The sequence below is a fragment of the Sander lucioperca genome, chromosome 9 (assembly GCF_008315115.2).
Source record: "Sander lucioperca isolate FBNREF2018 chromosome 9, SLUC_FBN_1.2, whole genome shotgun sequence".
Taxonomy (NCBI): Eukaryota; Metazoa; Chordata; class Actinopteri; order Perciformes; family Percidae; genus Sander; species Sander lucioperca.
The window spans coordinates 27,642,206-27,665,869 of NC_050181.1; the positions used below are offsets into that span (position 1 = coordinate 27,642,206).

The 23,664-nt window shown below is 41.6% G+C and overlaps 1 protein-coding gene across 2 annotated transcripts in view; it reads left to right on the forward strand.

Moving 5' to 3' along the window:
- The first annotated feature begins 1,185 nt into the window (after positions 1 to 1,185).
- Positions 1,186 to 23,664, forward strand: part of sema4f (sema domain, immunoglobulin domain (Ig), transmembrane domain (TM) and short cytoplasmic domain, (semaphorin) 4F) — a 56,412-nt gene continuing 33,933 nt past the window's right edge. The window contains exon 1 of one of the 2 annotated variants that reach the window (XM_031288447.2): positions 1,186 to 2,005. In XM_031288447.2, coding sequence (XP_031144307.1) covers positions 1,912 to 2,005 — 94 coding nt within the window. In that variant the 5' untranslated portion in view covers positions 1,186 to 1,911. The remainder of the gene's footprint in view (positions 2,006 to 23,664) is intronic. The other variant, XM_036005715.1, reaches the window with a different exon arrangement.

Consider the following 23,664-nt stretch of genomic DNA (forward strand, 5'->3'; position numbering starts at 1 on the left):
GGACATTGTATAAATTATACACATAGTCTACAGTATATCTGCAATATTGGCAGATAGATCTGCTTGCATGCTATATCAGTATAGCTCTATTACATATTGCACTATTCCTCTAAATAGTGCGGACAATATATCCAGTAACCTGCTGGGAATTGAGTTATGTCTGAGTAAAAACATGAGGGTAATATTTGTGATGATCAAAGCTGAAGAGATATTTTTTGAAACGGATTTTAATTTGATAGGACTTGTCTTCACTTCCATAGGCTGTAGTGTGCATTTGCCAATGTATTTAATATATATTTGCAAATTTAAAGGTGTTCCAGGTGGCTTCATCATCACATGATGATGAGTAGCTGATCTATATACACTATATTTTATATATCTATATTCTTTATGTCTGACTGACCAATACTGGATTGTTTAGGCTGATACCGATATCGACCAATAGGCATTTTTAACACCAACTCATAACATAAATTAAACATTTTTGATAAGGCTCTCTTAAATTATTTATTTTTTTAAAGAATTGTGACCAAGAGTACTGAGAGGGACATTGTATAAATTATACACATAGTCTACAGTATATCTGCAATATTGGCAGATAGATCTGCTTGCATGCTATATCAGTATAGCTCTATTACATATTGCACTATTCCTCTAAATAGTGCGGACAATATATCCAGTAACCTGCTGGGAATTGAGTTATGTCTGAGTAAAAACATTATTTTGAAAAAATACCTAATGCGTCTACAACGTGGCATTTTTCCTCTCCAGTAAATCCCATTCTAAATAGGCAAATCCCAGTTTGAATTCAGTAGAAATGGTTGCGTGAATCCTCCAGGGTTCAGGACCGTGGCAGTCAGGCAATGCCAGGTTTCACATAACCACTACCGACTTTCATCTCATTGTGTGACAGAGCAGACTGAAGAGCAGACAGTTCCATGTAGGATAATAGGCCTAGTCTAGTGGACACAGTGCAACCTGTAATTGCTTCCTGACCACACTGCCCGTCATTTACACACATTTTAAAGAAACTCACAAAAAAAGGAAGTTCGATATCACTTGTAGCGTTTCTGAGGAAAACCACATCTGCACCTGTCGGCCGTGACATCACCCAACCTTACCTGTTGTGTACCCTCGCGCTGCCTTCTCCGGAGGGCGGGGCGCGATACGGTTGGCTTCCGCGCTCGAGCGTTGCATCCTCGAGCCGGTCACTATCCTCCATACCATATCGCTGTGCACCGTGCCAGCGCTCGAGCTCCAGCGACATAGCGCGCGCTCGGAATTTAGTTTCACTTGTCGAACCTAAACCTGATTTTCTTGCTTTAATTCCCTCCGATAATTTTAAACTGAAGACCAGCGTAGGTTTTATTTGTACCAGCGGGACAAGCTCGGCGACACAGGGGCACAGACCGGGGAAAGAGCGAGGCTTCAGCTTGGTACGACCCAGGACACTGACTGGACATTATTCCTGCACGAGAGGACAGCACTTTGGATTACTTTGACACACAGTTTGTGACTGGAACACACCACAAATATAACTACATTACTGTGTCTTCTGGTTCTCAGCATGTGGCGTTTCTTTAGTAGATAATACAACCCTTACATTGCGCTGAGCGGATGCATGCACTTCTGTGCGCTTTGTGCTGATTTTAGCTACGTGAAAAGCAGTGACCTGTAGCAAAATAGCATTATACATTTTTTTTTTTAGGAAGGATTTATTTGATTTTGAAATAACCACAAGTTATTTAACATTTTCTTTTGACCGAGCTCTGCGCCTTTTTGAACTCGGAAAACCCTGCGCAGCCAGGACCAGGATGCATCACAGCTGAAACCACGAGTCCGGGACTTTGGTGTTGGAATCAGATCGGACGGACCTTCACCTCCGTCCTGGACCAGGACAGGATCCGATTCATGATGAGTCCTGTCGGTGCGATGTTGACTCTGCTCCTGGTGCTATTCCTGCTCTCCGGAGCCTCCTGGGCAGCGACCCTGGGCGGGTTGGGAGGTGAGTGCAACCGCCGAGGCGGAGGAAAACAAAAACTCATGAGGGTAATATTTGTGATGATCAAAGCTGAAGAGATATTTTTTTAAACGGATTTTAATTTGGGAGGACTTGTCTTCACTTCCATAGGCTGTAGTGTGCATTTGCCAATGTATTTAATATATATTTGCAAATTAAAAGGTGTTCCAGGTGGCTTCATCATCACATGATGATTATGATTATGATGATGGTAACAGCTATCAAAACAATATAATACACGAGGCTGGTGCAACATCTGTAACTTCAGCATAGTTTGCAATGCTGCCTCTTATCTTTTAACCATATTGCATATGCACAGCCGAAGGATCTCGGCTTATCACACACCTCCAAAAAGGTGTGTGATAAGCTTTGGCAGTGTTTGGCGCAAAACATAATCTAACCCAAAGTTGACCCCGCATGTGTCCACGCAGTCATCCTCTGCACTGCACTGCTGTTTTACGCACTCAGGGCGCTTTACCAAAGGGCTGCCTTCCACCTTTATTGTGGCTTTATAAATGGTGATGCTGGCGAAGCAAGCAGGTGCCAGACATGTTCTGCTGAACGCCAACAACAAGTGCACAGACTGGGCAGAAACGCTGGGCTGTTGGTTTCATCCAGACACGTAGCAGCTTTCAAACTTAAAGGGACAGTTCAGTCAAATGGGCTTCCCACTGGAGGGATTGATGCATGTAGGGAATTTGTCTTTTCATTTGCCCTCATCCAGAGAAGGCAGAGGTCAGGATCAGTGGCTCTGTAAGCTGGGAGTGAGTCAACATCTTGCTCAGGGACACTTCAGCAGAGTGGAAACAGGGGCTTGAAAATGTTCAGACTGTGGGTCTCTAAAAGGACGCAAACAGCCCTTAGTTTTCTTGAAAAGTGGCTGTGTGTATCACATACTGAAAATACTGAAGGGTGAAAGAGAACCAGACACAGACTGGAATGGCCATAAGTCAGAGTGAATAGAAGACAAGCCCAGCTCTCTAACAAGCTCCCCCTTTGTGTCGGGGTCAGCAGCACAGACTCTCCAGCCTTCCTGTTGGAAACTGACTGACCGTTTAAATGAAAAAAATAAAACGAGGAGACATCCATCACAACAAAACGATAAGAAGCTTAAGGGGCAGTAGTCAGACAGAGCTATTTTGTGAACCTTTGGAGATTGCAGTCTGTATGAGTGTATCTCTACATTTGTTTGAAATGTATTCTTCTTTGCACAGTAATACATCTTTGGTTTTTTCCCTCCTTTATGTCCTTTCTTTCCCTCTCTACCGTGTGATGGTGTTTACACCCAGATGCAGTGAGGAGGAAAGGATTTAGAGGTTGCGTCACTGTGTGTCCATTGACCATTAGCCTGTAGTCCAGTCACCTGACTGTATTAATGGGCTTTGGTCTACAGAGGCACTCTGCAGCAGAGCTTATTGTGCTTTAACCCTTTTGTATTTTCCAATCAGCGATTGATCTACAATTAAGTTCTTACTTTAGACAGTCACTGCATGGCTGTTGATTCGGGATCATTTGCTGAATGAATGCAGTGTCTGTAAGTTAGCCCCCTGTCTCTGTCATTACGCAACAGTGGCCTGTGGCACGCTGGCCCCACAACAAATACAGTTGGAGCGAGCGCCAGCGAACAGCAATGAGAGAGAGAGAGGCAGAGAGGGAGACATTCAGATATGATGTCCCACAGAGCACTCTTCCCATTTTCATAAAACTATTGCAGATTGAAAACTGCATCAATGAATAGTATTTCTTGTTGCAAAGGTTGCCTGCTGCCTCTTAATTTGATTAAAGTCCCTACAGCATTTCATTTTAGCAGAGTGGTGCCATCCTCACAAGGGTGTGTGTGTCTGTGTGTGTGCATGCTTCTGTGTTTGCATGTGTGTTATGATTGCTGAAGAGAGACCTCTTGCATAAGGCAGTGGAGTTGTTATGAGCAACTGGTCAGGTGACGTGTGTGTGTTAAGCTTGGTTTGCATGTACAGTAATAACCAAGCGACAATCTGCACAGCTGATTGAAGCTTATGTACACTTCCTTTAAATGCAGTTCTGTTAAACACACATAAAAGCTTGTAATGTTTGGTGTTTCCCCTGTCCTTACAGCTAGCGCCACCAACAGGCCAAATCTGGTTCAACACGTCAGTTTATGACTTGCGGGATTTTTGCCAGCCTCAGTCGTATTTTAGGATGAAAGTGGGCCTTCATCTGGCGTCATCCTCAGAGACAAACTTAGATTCGAAGTTAAGAAAGTCCTGTTTTAAGATACCATTGTTTTTAAAGTCAGTTTGTGTAAACATTATCCATCTGTCTTGCACCACAAAGATGTTAATTTCTGTTATGATTCATCTGTTGTGCTTATAAGATGCAATATTAAATGGTTGGGTGGCTAATAAGGCTTATGTGGAATTGTTCCAACTCTTGTTCGTTTTACTCTATTCATAGAGTAGGCATTTGTATCTAGATATTTTAGTAAAGAAAACCTCAATGTAAAAGATATATAATTTCTATAATTTCCATATAAATGGGAATAATGATTAATGGCGCTGTACATAAATACAAAACAAATCCACTTAGCTTGACATTACATTTATGTGTGTATGTCTGTTGTGCCCCTCTGTCAGCTCCGGTCAGTTTCACAGGTCTAGCAGTGGCTTTAATGCTCCTCACATGAAAGTCATTAGGGTGTCGGCACACGAGGGAGGGCCTGGCTCCCAGCGGTGCACCCACTGTATGGATCAGGGTCCATTTAGCGTGATTGAGAGAGGAGCTATGTCTTATTTTAATAGCTTGGTTAGTTGGAAACTATGCAGGTATTTTAAGCTTTGTGTCGCTCAGAAGGCCACCCAATGTCCATCTACAGTACCACCTGCAGTTTGCCTGCCTGCTCGCCAAAACTATACTTTTTCTTTGTTTGTAGTCAACAGAAGCTTACCACAATCTCTATTCAAACATGTCTCACCCCAGTAGCTCTCAGTGATCGAAGACGTATTACTCTATTGTAGTTTTCTGTTTTTGTGCCAACATTTGCACTTGGCTAGCGATGAACTATGTGTGGGTGGATGGGAGTCCCATATAACAAAGACTAATCAAAGCAGGCTGGAAAATACAGTTATCGCCTTGAATTCACTCCATGCTGTGGTGTGGTGGGTGGGGCTACAGGCTCTGTTTGTCTGGTTCTTGTGAATTTTACTTGCCAGGTAATACTGTTGCTTCACACTTCAAACTATCAGCAAACAAGGAAGCAGCCAACTCTGATGATGAATGTGAAAAGTGCAACTTTTTGTGGCCGTCAAGCTTAAATGAATTCTGCAATTCAGTTGAATTTTCTTGGTTGCTCATCTACTGCTTCTACCTTTTGTCTTGAGATGTAACAGAAAAGTGCTCTATAACCAACATTGTTTAAGTATTTGATATTAATCTGAACTTACATTTTAGCTCTGGCGGGGTAACAATCTTCTAAAAAAGCTAGGACAGTCATGGGAGTAAAAATTCCGGATTACTTTGAGGAAATGTTTTAGCCTCAAGCGTCTCGTCTTGTGATCACTTTAGATGTAGAAGTAGATGACGACCAAAACAAAAGCCACATAGAGTATGTTTACTTGCACACCAATATTCCTCTATTATTCCGAATATGACAATATTCCGAATTTGATACAGGTCATGTAAACAGCATATTCCGGTTGGATATTCAGAAGAAGGCCTTTTTCCGAATATAGCATTTTCCAATTAAGACATGTGGGCTATTCCTGTATTATTCAGGTTTTAGAGGCATTCTTTGGACATGTATACAGCGCATTCTGAATATGCGTCTCAGTCTATTTTTAAACATTATTAAAGACTTGGATATCAACAGGTTTTTGGACATGCGCACACATCGCTACGCCGACCTTTTCTGAAGGTGGTTGAAGGAATAAAAGAGGGACGCTGTGTTGGCACGGTCCAACAAGTCCTCCGCCGGTGGAATACTTCGTATTTTGCACGGCTACATGTAAACAGGAATATTAGTGGAATATTCACTTTCATTAACCATGTAAACAGCTTAGTCGGAATATCGTGTTTTTCGGAATAAGGGAAAAAAACGGAATATTATGTGCATGTAAACGTAGTCAGTGTCTATTGCATAGTAATGTAGGCTATACATTGTTCATGATGTCACTGGAGGTGGTCTCTGTTTCAAGGGAGTCGCCCTACCTCCACCATGACTTGGCAGATTATTTAGGGTTAGGTGGTTTAGGGTTGAAGTCATTATGTGTTCCAATCAGAAATTCTAGTTCTTATTACCCCGTGTAGTTCCAGTGAAGCTAAGGCAATTTATGTTTCATGTTTGTTACAAATTGAACACAGACATGTCTCTGAGACCTGCTGGTTTTACATGATGACACATGCTGTTGCCTTTGTGGGTTAACGATACTCCATATGCTGGAATGGGGCTATTATGCTGCTGTCAAAGATATATAGTTAGTTTATAATTTGGAGGGATGTGGCTCATGATGTGCAAAATCCTCATCCCTGCAGGCCTGCATACTGTCCTATCTGCCGTGGGATTAGGCCAGGAAGAGTGTAACCACTAAACTGTCTGAACCGGGGCTTTGCCTGTGAGAATACATGTGGACTACAGTAGATTATGAGTTTGGGTTGGGGCTGCATTGTTGTCTCCCACCGGGGGAATAAGAAGTGGTTATCCAAAGACAAGAGAACAGTGTTCCCTTTTTCTCATCTCTGCATCCTGTTCTCTCTCTCTTGCTGTGTGTTTCTTTGCCATTCTTTTCCAGCTCTCATCCCTCTCTTCCTTCTAAGTGTCGTTGATAGGGCCTGGTGGAGTTGAGTGGTACCATGGGAATGGAGAAAGGCTTCAGAAATGCTTTTGGCACTTCCATCAGTTTTGTGTGATGATAAGCCCTAGCTCTTTGCTGGCCGTTGAGTGCATAACGAAAAGATGTGACATTTTAAAAGATGCCTTCCTATTAGAGCTGGGCAATATATCGATATTATATCGATATCGTGATATGAGACTAGATATCGTCGTAGATTTTGGATATCGTAATATCGTAATATGGCATAACTGTTGTCTTTTACTGGTTTTAAAGGCTGCATTACAGTAAAGTTATGTAATTTTCTGAACTTACCAGACTGTTGTAACTGTTCTATTATTTGCCTTTACCCACTTAGTCATTATATCCACATTACTGATGATTATTTATCAAAAATCTCATTGTGTAAATATTTAGTGAAAGCACCAATAGTCAACACTACAATATCGTTGCGGTATCGATATCGAGGTATTTGGTCAAAAATATCGTGATATTTGATTTTCTCCATATCGCCCAGCCCTACTTCCTATCTATATCTCTCTTTGGCTGTCAGAAATACTAAAAATAATAGAAGTGGTGGAACACTTTCCACCATAGCTTGTGTGGTTAGTCCCTGACTTAAAACCTAGCATGTCTTTATGTTGCTATTCTTTTTTTTTAGCTGCATGTCTGTTTTATGTATCCATCTGCTGTTATCGCTTTCTTCTTATTACCCTGTTTACTTTCATTTATTTTCTCTTATCTTTTCTTCTAAAATGAGTTAAACATGAAGGAGGGGAAGGATGAGAGGAGGGAATTATCAGCTGTCATCGGCCTCCTACAGAAAATACTCCCTCCCTCCTCACATTCGTCAGCAAAGTTCATTAGCTTCCCGTGCGCTTCCACTCATAATGCACTCTCTATCAAGCCCCAACATTAGTCTGTGATTTGGAGAATTACATTAGCGGTGCACACGTACATAGTTGTTCATGCACTCTCCCACGTTGTTTGTGAATGGTCAGCCCACACAGGCACTCCTGTGACTGGAGCCTGTCAGAGTAAAGGGCAAACCGAGTCAGATGTCAAAGGCCACACACACACACACACACACACACACACACACACACACACACACACACACACACAGTCGACACAAGCAGATTCCCTTGGTTGCATTCCCAGGAGGATTTCATGATTGGTATTCTTGGTGGCTTTTTGGCTCAGTCCTAATGCTGCATCTCTTGTTGGGACACATCTATCCCTGCGTAATATGACTGCGGTGAACAGTTTAACTCATGGCACTCAAAGGTCTACGACATGTTAGGCATGTTAGGAATGATAAAATTCTCCATCATTCATTCATTCCTCCTTCCTGCTTTGTTCCCACTCCTTCGTTCATAAAAATCTTGTGAAATGTGCCGCGTCAAGATGTGAAATACAGCTTCTTTAAAGTCTTGAAGGGTTTAGTAGAGAGTGCGTGTGAGTGCGCGTTTGTGTGTGTACTTACGGAGGGCTTTAGAAGAAATGATTGCAGTGCACAGCTCAAGCATATATCATCAACTCATTGGGATTCACTCCTGCCTTCTGCCCTCATCTCCTTCCTCTCTCGCCCTCTGTTGCGTGAAAATCCAATCTGATAGAAAGCAAGTTGATACCAATTATAATGCATAGAGAACACTTTTCAGCGTTTAGACACAGAGGGTATACTTAACCTGAAGAGTTTCATTTTTTCTACCCCTTGTTCTATTTAATTTCAAGTTAAAGTGAAGCCTTTTTTAGTGTTTTAATCAAACCTGAACAGTCCCAGAGGCATTATAAATTAAAAGAATTCACACATCTGGAGTGAGTTAGAGGACCGTTTCCCATCTGTTCAATTTTGCTGACTGTTGTCTGGGACCATCGTCAATCATATACTGTAATTCAGTATTGATTTTATTGTTCCCCAACTCAAGGTGAAGTAAAGGAGATTGGGAGAGGACAGAAAGAAGGCGCCGAATGATCATTAAACATGGTTGACTTGAAGAAAAACGGAAAATTAAAACAAATCTGATAAGCTTTGGGAAAAGAGACGCAGACTAGTCTAATAGTTATTGATGAGATGAAACCGTGTAATTGTTCTGTGTCGTCCATGACAAAAAACAACCAGAAAGGCAGACAGACAGACTGGAGGGGATGGGCGTCACAGCTCCAAGACAGGGTCAGAATTCACCCAGGGTCACCTTGTTCACTGACAGCATCCGCTTAACCTATCACAATGAGAAGATCCTCAGAGAACTGGTGGCTGTTTGCTCAGACTGATTGGGAGTCTGAAATCAACACAAGTCATCAATCGATTGGCCTGTCAATCCATCTGTGTGTCTGTCTGCTGCCAATCTGTGTATCCAGTTGTGTGTGTGTGTGTGTGTGCATGCGCGCGTGTGGGCGGGCGCGTGTGGGCGGGCGCATGCGTGCGTGCGTGCGTGTGTGTCATCAGGTCGGTGACTGTGTTCATTAAGGGAAAGACTTGAATTTGAATGCATGCTTAGGGCTGCTCCATTATGGATAAATATCATGTTGCAATTATTTAGAATTCAGAACACAAGACAAAATAAAAGTTTACCTGCAAACCGTAATGTGCAAAATAATCGTTTTTCGCGATTCCTCTGTTTTTGTGATCGTTAGGAGCCGGAATCATATTGCGATTGAAATTTTGATTAAATGCAAAGCCCAAGGCGCGCTCCATCGATATACCTCCCTTTACGTCTGTTTCACCTTTTGTGAAAGAGTTGAGATTGTATGGTGATTTGTTGAAATTTAAGGCTAATGCCTAGTGTTGCTCTTCGTGCAGGATCTGTGTCAGCAGCATTTTGGCAAAGGGAAGAGGGGTTGGAATGGAAGGAAGGAATCACACACACACACACACACACACACACACACACACACACACACACACACACACAGCTCTCAGCTCTCTCTCCTCTCGTGAGTAGAATACTACACTTCCTTTGGCCCTTTCCTCCTAGACACACACATAAACAAACACAAACACTCACTTCATCTCACCACGCTTCTTTCTTTTGGGCCATTGATCTCCACAGTTCAGCTGCCTGCAGCAGCTACAAACCAACACAAAGTTACATGAACAGTATGTTGTTGTCTCAGTGTGATGTTTAAAAGCTGGACACCTCATTTTATAATAAAACCCCTCACACCAGCGCTGCACTGGCAGCAGCGAGCAGTCAGCTTATTCCCGTTTTGTGCCTGTTGGCATTTTTTTACTCTCAGTGACAGTTGGAAGCTGGAAGAAGCCACCGTGTGAAGAGGTTCGAGTACAGATGAAATGTCTTGTAAATCCCACTTTTACTGCTTTCTGCCAGCAGTGATATGTCTGCTTCCTGTGCAAACTCACCCAAAGTATTACACCAATGAAGGTATACAGTGATATGACTGGGCCAGCGTCCTGCAGAATGTTTACCTTTATACACAAGGGTATTGAAAACAGTATACACTGTGATGAATCTGACCATGTCTGAATTCATTAAAAGGTCAGTTTAATGTTCTCTGAAGTGCCAAATTGTAAGAAGAGTATGTGAAGCACAAGCAACTACATCTAGCTTTGTTTATGCTTACTTATTACTATTAGAATTAATATAAATGTCCTCCTTCACCCTCCATATCTTTATAGATATTATTAGCCAGGTCATGGTTGATGGTTGACAAACACTCAGCTGCTCTGAAATGTCACTTTTTCTCAGAACTGGACCATCAGGTTCAACCGGCTTGCACTTTTAAACATGACACACTGTCACATCTGTTTTCCACACATAAAAAGAAATCACCTTAGATGGTATTTTGTGAATTTACAGTTAGTGTGTGGAAAGTAGAGTGTGTGTTCGCACAAACACACACACACACACACACACACACACACACACACACACACCACAGGGTGTTTGGCTTGTCATGCAGAGCAAGTAATGACTCCTGCTATGATCAAGGTAACATACCTGGTCATAAAGTGTGCACAGCGACTCCTGTTTGGAATACACACACACAGACATAGTCTTCAAAGAGAAGCTGAGTAATGAATCTTCTAAATAAAAAGGATAAGGTTGTCTGAGGCTACTGTGTGTGTGTGTGTGTGTGTGTGTGTGTGTGTGTGTGTGTGTGTGTGTGTGTGTGTGTGTGTGTGTGTCTGCGTATGTGTGTATGTGTGTGTGTGTAAAATGAACCAAGATATCTATTTCCTCTCTGTATATTGTGCTCGTTCTCTCTTTGGCAGCCTAGTAAATCAAACCACCTCTCTGGACTCCTTCTCACCCACTCTTTTTGCATGTGTGTATGTGTGTGTGTCTTTTGGCAGTCTTGGTTGGCACTGAACCACAAGTCCTGTTCCTTCCTTACACACACACACACACACACACACACACACACACACACACACACACACACACACACACACACACACACACACACACACACACACACACACTCACTCACACAAAGACTGCTTGACAGTAAGGGCTACCCTGCTGTTCCTACTTTGTGTTTATTGATTGTTAGTGTCTTCCGCTGCAGAGAGTTTCTTTGGTAATAGTGTGTGTGTGTGTGTGTGTGTGCGCGCGCGTGTGTGCGCGCATCGGTCAGCTTTAAAGCACATATTGACTGTTGTTTTCTCTCTCTCCATGTTGTCTCCATGACTTGTTGATCTCCAGTTCTCTTCTTTTGTTTTTTTATCATCCTCTTTCTGCATATTGACCTTCTGTCTCTTTCCTTTTTTCAATTTGGTGTGTGTGTGCTTTAAAGGAAAGCTGAGTAACACTGGGAACATTAATGGCAGGAAACAGGCTTGGGCAAAACACAAAGGAAAAACTGTCAGCAGTCCCCCTCACTCACACACTCACTCTCACACACACACAAATGTATATAGACATTAAAATATACATTGCCGCAGATGCCGATGTGCACACACACACACACACACACACACACACACACACACACACACACACACACACACACACACACACACACACACACACACACAACCACACACACACACACAACCACACACACACACAGACACACACAACCACACACACACACACACACACACACACACACACACACACACACACACACACACACACACACACACGCACACACATGCACATACTGTTATTTTATAAACCTTTCTCTTATCTTTTGCCGGTTTAAAAAAAGCTTGAAATGTTGAATTACCTGCATATCCTACTAGTTTTGAAATGTATGTATTTATGTGTGTGTGTGTGTGTTTGTGTGTGTGGACAAACCTCTCATTAAATTTCCACCTCTGTCTCTCTCTCAGCCGTCCCCTCTCTCTTTCCCTTACCGCTCCTCGGCCCCCCTCCTCTGCTCTCTTTATTGTGGTTTCTTTTAATTGGAGTCTGAGGTGGTAATTACAGGGTGGGAGGGAGTCTGGGAAAGGAGGGTGGGGAGAAGGATGGAAGACGTGGAGAAGGAGGAGGAGGAAACAGCAGGGTTGTGATGACAGAGCTGCAGAGGAGATGAGGGGAGGGGAGACAGCTTTTCAATGGGGGCAGTTGTTGAGAACTGACTGAAAGACGTTTTCTCAAATGATCCTTGTGTACTTTTACTACACTAATGCTGTTGATACGGCTTCTTGCACTACATACAGCCCGTAAGTGGAGGACATGAACGCTGCTGTTGGTGTTGCTGGTGTAGACAAATAATTAGATAAGTTAGTGAGACATTATTGCACTGCTGCATATTCTTTGTCTGTGAATTATGATGTATTTTAAATGTTTTACATTATTTAGATTGTATAGTCTAAGTTCCATCCGTCCAAACTCGAGGCCATCTGTGCTTTTGAAACTGGCTGATGCACACATACACAGAAAAACACCCAGTGGGTTCATCTCCTTGAGGCCTGTGTGCTTTTAAAATAAAATTCATTTTTTAAATTAAATTTAAATTTAATTTTCTTTGTCTTACTTGATCTTTCTCTCAGCAAACTCTGGCTTCAGCTTGTTGCATTCATGAGAAACTTTCATTTTAACATTGTGTGTGTATGTATATGGGTTTATCTTTGTGTGTCTGTAAGAGGGTAGAAATTCTGAAGGCCTCAGTATTTTGCTTTCCTGGAGGGATTAACCTGTGTTAAATGAGATACAGTAGCTGCCCGACGTCTCCCGCTGTCTGGGAAACACACACACACACACACACACACACACACACACACACACACACACACACACACACACACACACACACACACAACATTGTTGAAAGCCAGCCGTGCTATATGGATACATTAATGCTGATCCACATTATCATAATTGAGGTGTCTGCTGAGCCTGTATGTGTATTTTGTGCATTGTGTGAGTCCAGGGGGAATACAAAAAGAGAGAGAGGCTCTTTAGAGCCAGACAGACACCATACTTCCATCTTTTAGCTCAACATTACAATGGAAGACAGGCTGCCTAAAGTGTGTGTGTGTGTGTGTGTGTGGCATCACTAAGGCAGGAAAAAGCCTCCTAAAAGCATTATCACACTGATCTAGAAAGCATGTCGACATTACAAAGCACTACACAAGCGCTTCATAGACAGAGACGGTGGCATCACAGTGAGAACACATTAACGGAGCCTTTGTTTGAATGGAGGAGCGTGCAGATCAAAGCTCAGGCATTCTACAGTCATTAGAAACATTACAGAAAACATCATACTTACTGGGTTTTCTTATTTAAAGCAAATGGAATTCATGACAAAGTACTTTACCTATAGAATAGATTAGTTTTAATACACTATATACTGTATATTCTGACATGTGAAGCCACACACAATATAAAATAATTCCATCATGAAACTGCTGGACAGTGATCCAATTATGATTTACAGTAAAGTTATTAGTTCCCGTTGTGACATCATGCCACAGAGTGTCCAGTCAGATGGCATCATGACATCACAGCGTCTTGAGCGATCTCATCAGCTTAAGTGCATTTATATAATGGCCCCCCTTGTTCACATGGGAATGGAAATGAGATCCCGGCCGGCAGTCCAGATTAAATTATTATCATGCTGCCTGAAACACTAAGGCACTGAGGAAAAGTGCACAAATGCATGTGGATATATACACACACAAAAGAGTGCACATGGACATTTATAGCACAAATTCAAGCATGTTAACTGAAATATATGAATCATTTCATCCTCTCTGATGTATGTGAAGTGAACTCAACCTAAGTTTATAATTTGTGTCAGTGATTATTATTTCATAATTCGTCATTAATTTTATAGGCTGAATGATTATCAATTTATCAAAAACCACGAATTGATAGTGGAGTAATTGTTAGCTGCAGCCATAGTATGAGTATAAAAAAGTATAACCCACTTTTTGGCTTGAGCAAACACCTGCAACCATTTAAATTTAGACCATGGAGGCCTTCAGCCACTGAACTAATAGGTATTGAATGGACAGCAATCTGTTAATGGGGCTGTAAGTGTGTGTGGGAGTATTTGTGTGTTATTGTGTAGACCCTGTCCATTGCACTAATAGGGCACTGAAAGAAAGGACTTAATGCATTAAAGACACTAAGAGGTGACGTGCACTTATCCCACCCAACATATGGGTGAGGTCAAACTGTGCATTAGTGTGTATGGGTGCTTAAGAGGGAATAAGCTTGTAGTTTGGAACCTAATGGAATAATTATTTTTCTAAGGCTTGTGTGTGTGTGTGTGTGTGTGTGTACTATGTGTTCTGTGATGATATTATGCTCTTGGTAGGTGTCTACTTTCAGAACTCCTGACAGGGTGTTAATGTACTGCTTATTATTGTCTGAGCGCGTCCATGTGTGTCCTATTCTCACAACAGCTGCCGCACACATTCAGCTTTGTGTTGGCAGGATCTGCTGTGTGTTTATGTGCAGAGGAAGTGTGTGTGTGTGTGTGTGTGTGTGTGTGTGTGTGTGTGTGTGTGTGTGTGTGTGTGTGTGTGTGCGTGCGTGCGTGTGTGTGTGTGTGTGTGTGTGAATAGGAAGTCTGTTTTAGTCAGGTGACATAGTTACACACGTCAGAGAACACACAACAGTAGGCAGAGCTGTTATCCTGGTAGACTCGCTCAGTTGTGTTATTTGCCTCAAGTTGTCGGTGCTGATGAATGATTAACACTATTAATGGCTTATTCATTCAGCCCAGGGAGCTTTTATGTACTGTACCTACCTGTGCAAATAATCTCCCCAAACACATAATAATGAGCTACACTGTGTACTGTACTGGGCTGAGTAACAGGATTTTGAACTACAAATCATATCTATAATGATTTGATTTGTCTGTCTATTGTTTCAACAGGTAGAGTGCCTTTAGTCAGCGGAGAACAGTCTTTGTATGTGAAAATGAAATAAGAGCAGCTTTACTGAGGGATATATTTAAATCTATTATTTATATATATATATATATATATATATATACTGTATATATATATATAAATCTAGTAATTTGTTTTATGTGCTCATACCAGTGCCAGAGTTCCACTTCAATCCAAAACTAAGAATTAGAAATAGATATTTCTGCACTTAAACTTATTAAAATATTCATGGGGTAATGTGTAAAACTCGTAGAAGGAAAGGTTGCGTCATCCTTTCTCCCACAGTCTGCCTGCCAGTACCAAGCAACTGCACCCTGGGAATTTGCATGTGGCCTGCATGCATGTCTTTTCCCAATGCTTTGGTTGCATATATACAGTATATATTCCTGTGTGAGCATTCTTGCATATGGGTGTCTGTTTGTAGCATCACATACAATGCACTGTCAGCTGGCTCCAGCCCTGAGCACACAGAATCCACACATGCATACTGTCAGTGGTAGTGATGTCATTTGAAAAGCCGGGCATACAAAGTGCTACCCTCATTTAGTTTTAAAGGCACAGTCCCATTAATAACCTCTATAAATGTCATTTAAAACACTATTTATAGTGGAAAGTGTTAAAGAGGAGAGGCTAACATGTCCACTGAAGGTTGACCAAAGGTGTAATAGTACATTAGCAGTTCAGCTGGTGCATGTTATACACTGATGGGAAAATAGTAAGATAGTGTTAACGGTTTAAACTGTTAAAGTTAAGTATTATAAAAGTAAGCCAAAGTTAGTCTTTCTAAAGTTGTATAAGGACAGTAATTCAGGTTATTTTTTGTCTTGAGACAGTAAAATAAAGTTGGCCTTCTTAAAATATTCAGAAAGTGAGCTGAAGTTTGGTTCCTGACCGTGTGGTCTTGGTTTCTGCTTCTGTTTCTTTATTATGTGTACTCCATGTCACGTTGAACATCTCATGTGTCTTTAATTTAGTCAGCCTGACTGCTTTGCATTATGAATGTTTAGTGAGTTTGCATGTCATCATTGTTGCAATTCAAACAGAGACGCCCTCAGAGATGGGAACACGGGAAGACTCCGACCAGGAGTGAAAGACAACATCTTAGTCGTTACTAAACTTAAGTTAGTGGCAGGTACAATGTATTTCTTTGAATTTTAAAGCTCTAATTTAGGTTATTTCAAAGCAACATCTGAATGTTTGTGGCAGATAATGGTAACTAAAAATGATGACAATAATTGCTGAGCGTCAACAGTTTCAAAGGATTTGCAACTCCTGTTTAATGATGCAAAAAAGTGTGTAGGTTAGTTGTTGTTAGATAAGGCTAAGTGGTGGCTCCTAATCCTATTTCCATCTCTTTTTGCCTCATTGCTGTTTCAGATGGATGCTAAGTCTGTACTTAGCATGTGGTGCATAAGATCTCGGTGGCCAATTGAAAACATATTCACAACATTTCTTACTACTGATTTCAGTACAGGAGAGAACAAAAATATCAGAAATTGTATACATTTCCGTGCAACAGCTCTAGTCTGAACAGACTGCAAGTTCAACTGTAGAAAATGTGTTAAGAGTTTAACAACTCAACCATGCATAATGACACAATATTACAGTATTTAGTATTTAGATTCAACTAAAGCTTGAAAGCAATGGAGAGTGAAACTTGTGGTTAGGAGAGACAGAAAAAGAGGGAGCTAATGGACTGGTCAATTATTCACTGCTAACCTTTTTACCGCCTGTTATTTTAGTGGATCGCCTAAGACAAACTTGAATTAAGTGTGTGGAGTGTGTGTTTGCTTATCTTCACAAGAGCCCTACATGCTGTAGGATGAGTATTTGCATGTTGTGTATGGATAGTCCTTATGAAGTGACCATAAGCCCACACTATGGACTTACAGTAAGTGGTGTTTTTGTTCATGCACGAGGTGTGATATTATATACTTTACACACTATAGTGCATTTGATTGTTTTTTGTGCATTTGTGTCTATGTGTCTTTGCTTGTGTGTGTGTGTGTGTGTGTGTGTGTGTTAGCTGATGACTTGTCAGCAGGCCAACCCAACCATTGTGAAGCACTTACTGCTGTTCCATTGGCCTTGCAGCTATCAAGCACTGATAAAGATGTCAAATAACACGCACTGCTAATGTTATGGAAATAACTTGGTAGACCAGAGAGGAAACTGTCGGCCAGGCCAAGATTTATTTAAGGCAGGCTTCACACTGTCTGCGTGGCGTGTCTGTTTTTATTTTGGCTCCCATGTTAACAGGTTAGAGCTTACACACTGCCTGCGTGACACGCACATTTCAGGCGCAGCTCGAGCAGCGCCAAAAATGTGTGCATGCTAGAAATAGGACCGACGCCTATTTTTCACGTGACACGCAAGCGTGTTGGAAATGTTTCCAGGCAAAATAGAATACTAAAAGATGTTTTTATGTCATTTTGACACAAATACATTTAATTAATGACATTTTGATGTTTGAAAGTCTCTAGGTTTTGACATAAATGCAGATATAAATGTAATTAAAAAAATAATAATAAATAAATAATCTCAAATATTGCACCTGTCAATACAGAACGAAATATTCTGTAGCCTATTTTGCTGTCAATACTGCCGACGTTGTCTTTGCTGTAATCAAATCAGTATATATTTATGTTTAACATGAAGTATTCTACTGCTTGAGTGCAGTAAATCAATGGGAAACATACATGTGTACAGACAAGGCTAGCAGCAGCAGCGCCGCGTCAGACACGTTTCTGGTGTGAAAAGACATAAAAAACGCCACGCAGCTGACACGCAACAGAAACGCCACGCTCATGCCACGCAGCCAGTGTGTGGCCGGCCTAAGACGGGCTTAACTGAGACTAAATTCTAACACACATCCTTATAGGAGCATATGGTCCAGTATGTATTCATGTGTACTGAACGTATGCCACTAATGCTCTTTAAAGGCTCTTTAAATGCTGATATACGTTACATTATAGTTATTCTCCATTTGCACACACTCATAGAAAAGCTGATCAGCAGGTTGAGGTGAAGCTAAAAGCTTTTACACAGACAAAGCTTTCCTTGTTAGGTCAACCACACGCACACACACACACACACACACACACACACACACACACACACACACACTTGTCTTAATGTTTGCCAGGAATGAGCTAAGAGTCATTAATCTTGCTTTGCTCAGAGCAAACTGACCAAATTCACCCTCACACACACACACACACACACACACACACACACTGAGCGTTCATGTATATACACACTCTTATGCACACACACACATGGATGCGCACACAAGCTGGCAGGCACGAGAATTAAACTGTCTAAACCTTTCTCTCTGTGTTAAAGAGTCCCTCCATCTTGTTGTTGTTTTACTTGTAAATGAACACCTTCTCTGACTCCTTTCTGTTCAGTGTCTTTTTTGAAGGGAGGATCTGTGAAGCTCCTCCCTCCAGGTGTGTTCCCACAGGCAGGTGCAACCACGTGTATGCGCGTGTGTGTTGTGTAAATAAAGAGACCTAGACAGGTGTTGCGGCTCCATTGGAATTCCACTAGTTTGGTTTTGGGCCTGTCATCTTTTGAATGTGTGCATTAGTATGTGTTCCTCTGTATGTGTTATGCAAGTGTGTTCTACACAAACAGAAAACAAATTTGACCTGCCAGATTATTGTTTGGGTGTTGAACAGGGTTTTAATGCTGTGGAGCCCCTGCAGTGAACAAGAGGATTTGAAGCCTTTTAGTGATAAAGGCAGGGGGCACACAAGATTAAAATAGTTGTTTACCTCTTATTGCTACTGCTGAACAGAAGCTTGATCTTTTAACCACACAACATTGTTTGTTCATTAGCCAACAAGCAATGGCCGAACAAGTATTTAATTAATTTACAGGGGACATATCATGAAAAACTCACTTTTTTAGTGCTTGTGCACATACACTACATGTGGGTATCTGGAGTGCCTACCAACCCATAAACTGTGAAATAATACAGCCCAGTCAATTTTTGTGTGCCGCTGAGATCAGAAAACATGGGATTCAACAAGACACACATGCAGGCTCATTACTGTAGAATATACCCTGAGTATATATATATCTGAGTATCTCCACCCACGGCTTGAGAACTACCTTTGCAAAGCTGCACCACATTTTCTCACAAGCCAGTCAGAGCAGATGGGCTTTTTCAGGATGGGGGCATAAGGCACTAAAACCGAGCGTTTCAGACAGACGGTATACAGGCATGTTCAGACAGCATGTAAACATGTTCTAGTAGTAGAAACCCAAAATACATATAGTATGAACCTGAAAATGAGCATAATACGTTTCATTTAAGTAAATAAAAAAAGACTCCATTACAGGTGAAAGTTCTGCATTCAAAATGAAATAAAATAAAGTATCGGTGTGGCTGTATTCTTCATTTACATCTTAAAACTGGAAAGAGAACAGGGGAACAGGAGATAAAAATAGATGAATATGATAGAGGGAATAGTTTCAGTGGAGTTAATTTGTGTCCATAGGTACTAGATGGGTCAAAGTGGGAGGAAAAAATAGGAAGACAGAGAAAGAGAGTGGCTAGAGGATATTTTCTCATCACCGGGAGAAAATGAAAGTGGATGGGAAGAGAGGGGAAAGATGAGAAACAAGGGCAGGAAGTCAAGACGAGCTGTCATGTCCTGTAGACCGATGGCAGCCTGAGAGGAGGAGAGATGAAAAGAGGAGTTTTTTCCTTCTCTATCTGCCTCTCCCTGCCTCCCTCCCTCTCCTTCTCTCTCTCTCTCTTGCTGTGTGACCCACTCTGTCTCTCCCTTTGGGTTTAATCAAGCAGACAGTTGGATCGACCCATTCCGGGGGGGAATTATGATCAGCAGGCATTAATCTGTGTGACAGGGGCTTATTAGATGAGAGTGACCACCCCTGCTGGCTTACACAGTGGATGGAACCCGCGCTGACAGAGAGAGGTGGCTCGGGGGAAAGTCACACTAGGGAGGGCAGAGGAACGACAGACAGTGATTTAACTTTTAGAAACTATCTATTTTCCTTCTCAGAGGAAGATAAAAAGGGATGTGAAGGGAGGGATTAATTTGTATTTACTTTGACAACAGAGCTCTGCTGTCTTTGTTTGGAAGGTCAACATCAATTAGATGTGCAACTGGTGCTGTCCGTGTTAATATCGTTACAGTGCACTGCTTTGTGTGTGTGTGTGTGTGTGTGTGTGTGTGTGTGTGTGTGGGTGTGGGTGTGGGTGTGGGTGTGTATGTGTGTTTCTGCTCCCCACCCTGACACACTGTCCTCACACATGAATGACTGATCTTTAGTGCTGATTACGTAATGACACAGCAGCTCTGCATAGTTTTTGTCCCAGCACAGTGTCTCCTCAGGCTAAGGGAGGATGTAATGAGACTCATCCTTTCAATACTTTATAAAGTCTTGGCTTTTTATACCCTTTTTATACCCTATACTCTTACACTCATCTGGAGTCATGGGTTGTAGTTTATCTGCAGAAGGAAGCTGAAGGGAACGTAAATCACCTGTGTTGTGATGCTGCACTGTGCTGACTCACGCTTCTTTGTGCAAACGAAGCAAATACATACAGATCGGGCCAATCAGAGGGAACACAGTGATCTGTGGCACCGTAGTGACGGCATGGAAAACAGGTTATTTGATCAGTGCATCATGCTGGTCAAAATCCTGCTATTCTGCTCTGCAGCATGCTTATATTTCAATAAGTTAGTTCTTACATTTATGTTTAATAAATGTATAGAAGTCTTTATTTGACAGTTTAAATATTTAGCTGCTGTGTTCGGCAGTTTCATCAAGTGAACAGGTGAAGATTTATCTCAGGGACATTATGATGGGACACATGACTGATGATGGACATGCATAATCTTAACTATTTTTGTCCTTTGCTTTTTTTGTGTCTGTTTAATTTACTGACCAAAATCTTATTTCAGCTGTAATCCACATGATGATACTTAGTGTTTTTGTAAATGTTGCTATGCTCATCTGGTTGCCTTCTATTGTTACACTGCGCCGACAGCAGTAAGATTCATAAGCAGTAGGGAGTGATTTGTGGACTTTTTGCATGCACGTCTAACATTTGATTTAATGCTTTATTTCTGTAAAAACATGCAGAGGAGGTCTTTCCTCCCTAGGTTGTGTATGGCCCCAACAATCTGAAGATATGCCCCAAATCCATATCGCATACAGCAGAAGAAAACATGACTAAATAATGTCAAAACAGTTAGTATGCTGTGTGCTGGTGATGATTCTCCAAACAATGCAATGCAAATGTTTAAACTGACAACAATGTGGATGGTGGTAAAACCAGGAACACAAAAAATAAATACAGATTTTGTTTGGCCTTATCACGTCCATTCCCGTTACAGGCCACAAACATTTACAGGCCACTATATAATATTTTCCTAACATAAACTAGAATTGCATGTCATTCAAAGATAAGACAGTAAAGGACAGGTCTCTATCTCTGAAACTAAAAGTGATTTCAAGTAGGATTAGTGCATTATTATAGAGGGCACAATGCTTCATCACAATGTGTTGATATATTGTATGCACACTCAACAACCTTATTAACTGAACAAACTTGGGATTTGGCACAGCGCTTTCTCCAACCACTAATGCAAGCATTGATAAATGAATTAAATTATGATTTCACACTCTTGCTGATGGTGTACAGAGTTTATGAGGGTGCTGCATGTAAAAAAGGAGGTCAAACATCCAAGTGCAGAATGTCTGTTAGTCACCAGGCATGTAGGAGGAAACACATGCAGGATGTTGCCACTGTAAAAGTTGCATTCCAGGAAAAGACTTTACACTACAGTACGGCATGCTGTAAACGAACCATAAACAGTCTGTCTTCCTCTTTCTCTCTCTCCCTTATCTTGTTTCTTGGCACTGCAACAAGCTGGCAGCCTGTGGCTGATGATTGACCCCCCCTCGAGCTGACCAAATTTTAATGTTTCACTGCACACACACACACACACACACACACACACACACACACACACACACACACACACACACACACACACACATTTCTCAGTTGTAGAACGGGTCCTGCAGGTGTGTGTGTGTGTGTGTGTGTGTGTGTGTGTGTGTGTGTGATTGGCAGGAAAGAGTGAGGGGGCGGATAGTACCTGGGGATACGGGTTCTCCATAACAGCCTAAAGGCAAGTGTACAGTATGTATGAATGAGGGTGTGTCTCCTATAGTGAACATCATGTTTTAACGTTGGAGCTTCTTTTTGTTTTGTGTATGTATGTCATACTGGGGGTCATTTCTAAATGTAAAATGTACTCTTAAAAACAGGCTTTGCAATGAAACCATGTTGTACTTTAAAAAATTTGTTTTGCTTATGTTTATGTCCCCTAAAGTGTCTGACCTTGACGATACTGACTTGTATGCAATGAGGGAGAAAGAGTAGATGTGCTTCCAGTTTCTTTTTACTTTTTATGTGGGACACCCATCTTAAACAAAATATATAAACAGAGTATTTTTTATACTTGCAAATGTGCCTGGAGTGGGACTTTTACTGTTTCATTTTTACTTAGAATATTGCATAATTAGCAGCTCATTTGTGTTTTCTCTCCATTTCTCTGTTTTTCTGTTTTCTCCTTATAACCGGAAGCTGTGCTCATCCTATAGGACCTCATTTGGTCTTGCAAGCAACAAGCAAACTATAGTGGTCAGCATCTTCTTGCAACAGAAAACACAACTTTGGGTGTATTGGGACACTAAATTGTTTGAACCAATATGCTAACTATTGAGGCATAATGACATACATTTGTGTGTGTGACCTTGCACACACTGGCACTATTATAAAATTCCTCAGAAGATCAAATGAGTTAGAGAAGAACTCGGCCAAACTTGTTTCCTTCTCTGAACCTGAGAACATTAGTTTACTGGAAGTCCACAGGCTGGTTCCACTGAATTTGCTGGCAATGGTACCAAAGCACTCTGCTGTGATTTCTTTGCATCTTATGTACTTCCCCTCTAATGACATGCCAATCAGACAGTGCAGTCAGTACAGTGATGAGCTTTTCCTTGCTTTTGGCTCAGGTAATAATAAACTGAACCAAAACCTTTTCACTACTGCTTTCTGACCTGTTTCTGTAGCCACGAGGCCCACTGTTCTTCAGATTTATTTCTACTTCCTGTTGCATGTAGAACCAATCCAAAGCTCCTCTCTCCTAAATAGCTTGGTGTGTGTCCTTGTTTCTATTTATGACTCTCCCTCACAACATGAACACTAGAGTGGAGTTCATGAAGCATCGAAGAAAAACTCACATTTACATAAACACAGATTTTGCATGAACCCATGTGAGAGCTTTTCCCGCACTACCCAAAACTGTGTGTGTGTCTCCATTGTATTGGAGATGGGGTCAGGAAGGAAAGCCCCGCCTCTTTATTTCCCCTTGTCGCCCAGAGTGACGATGATGTCACAGAGGAGCCTGGAGCTGCGGGGCATCGTGGGAAATGACCTTTAGACCTCAGCACACGAAAATGCACACATG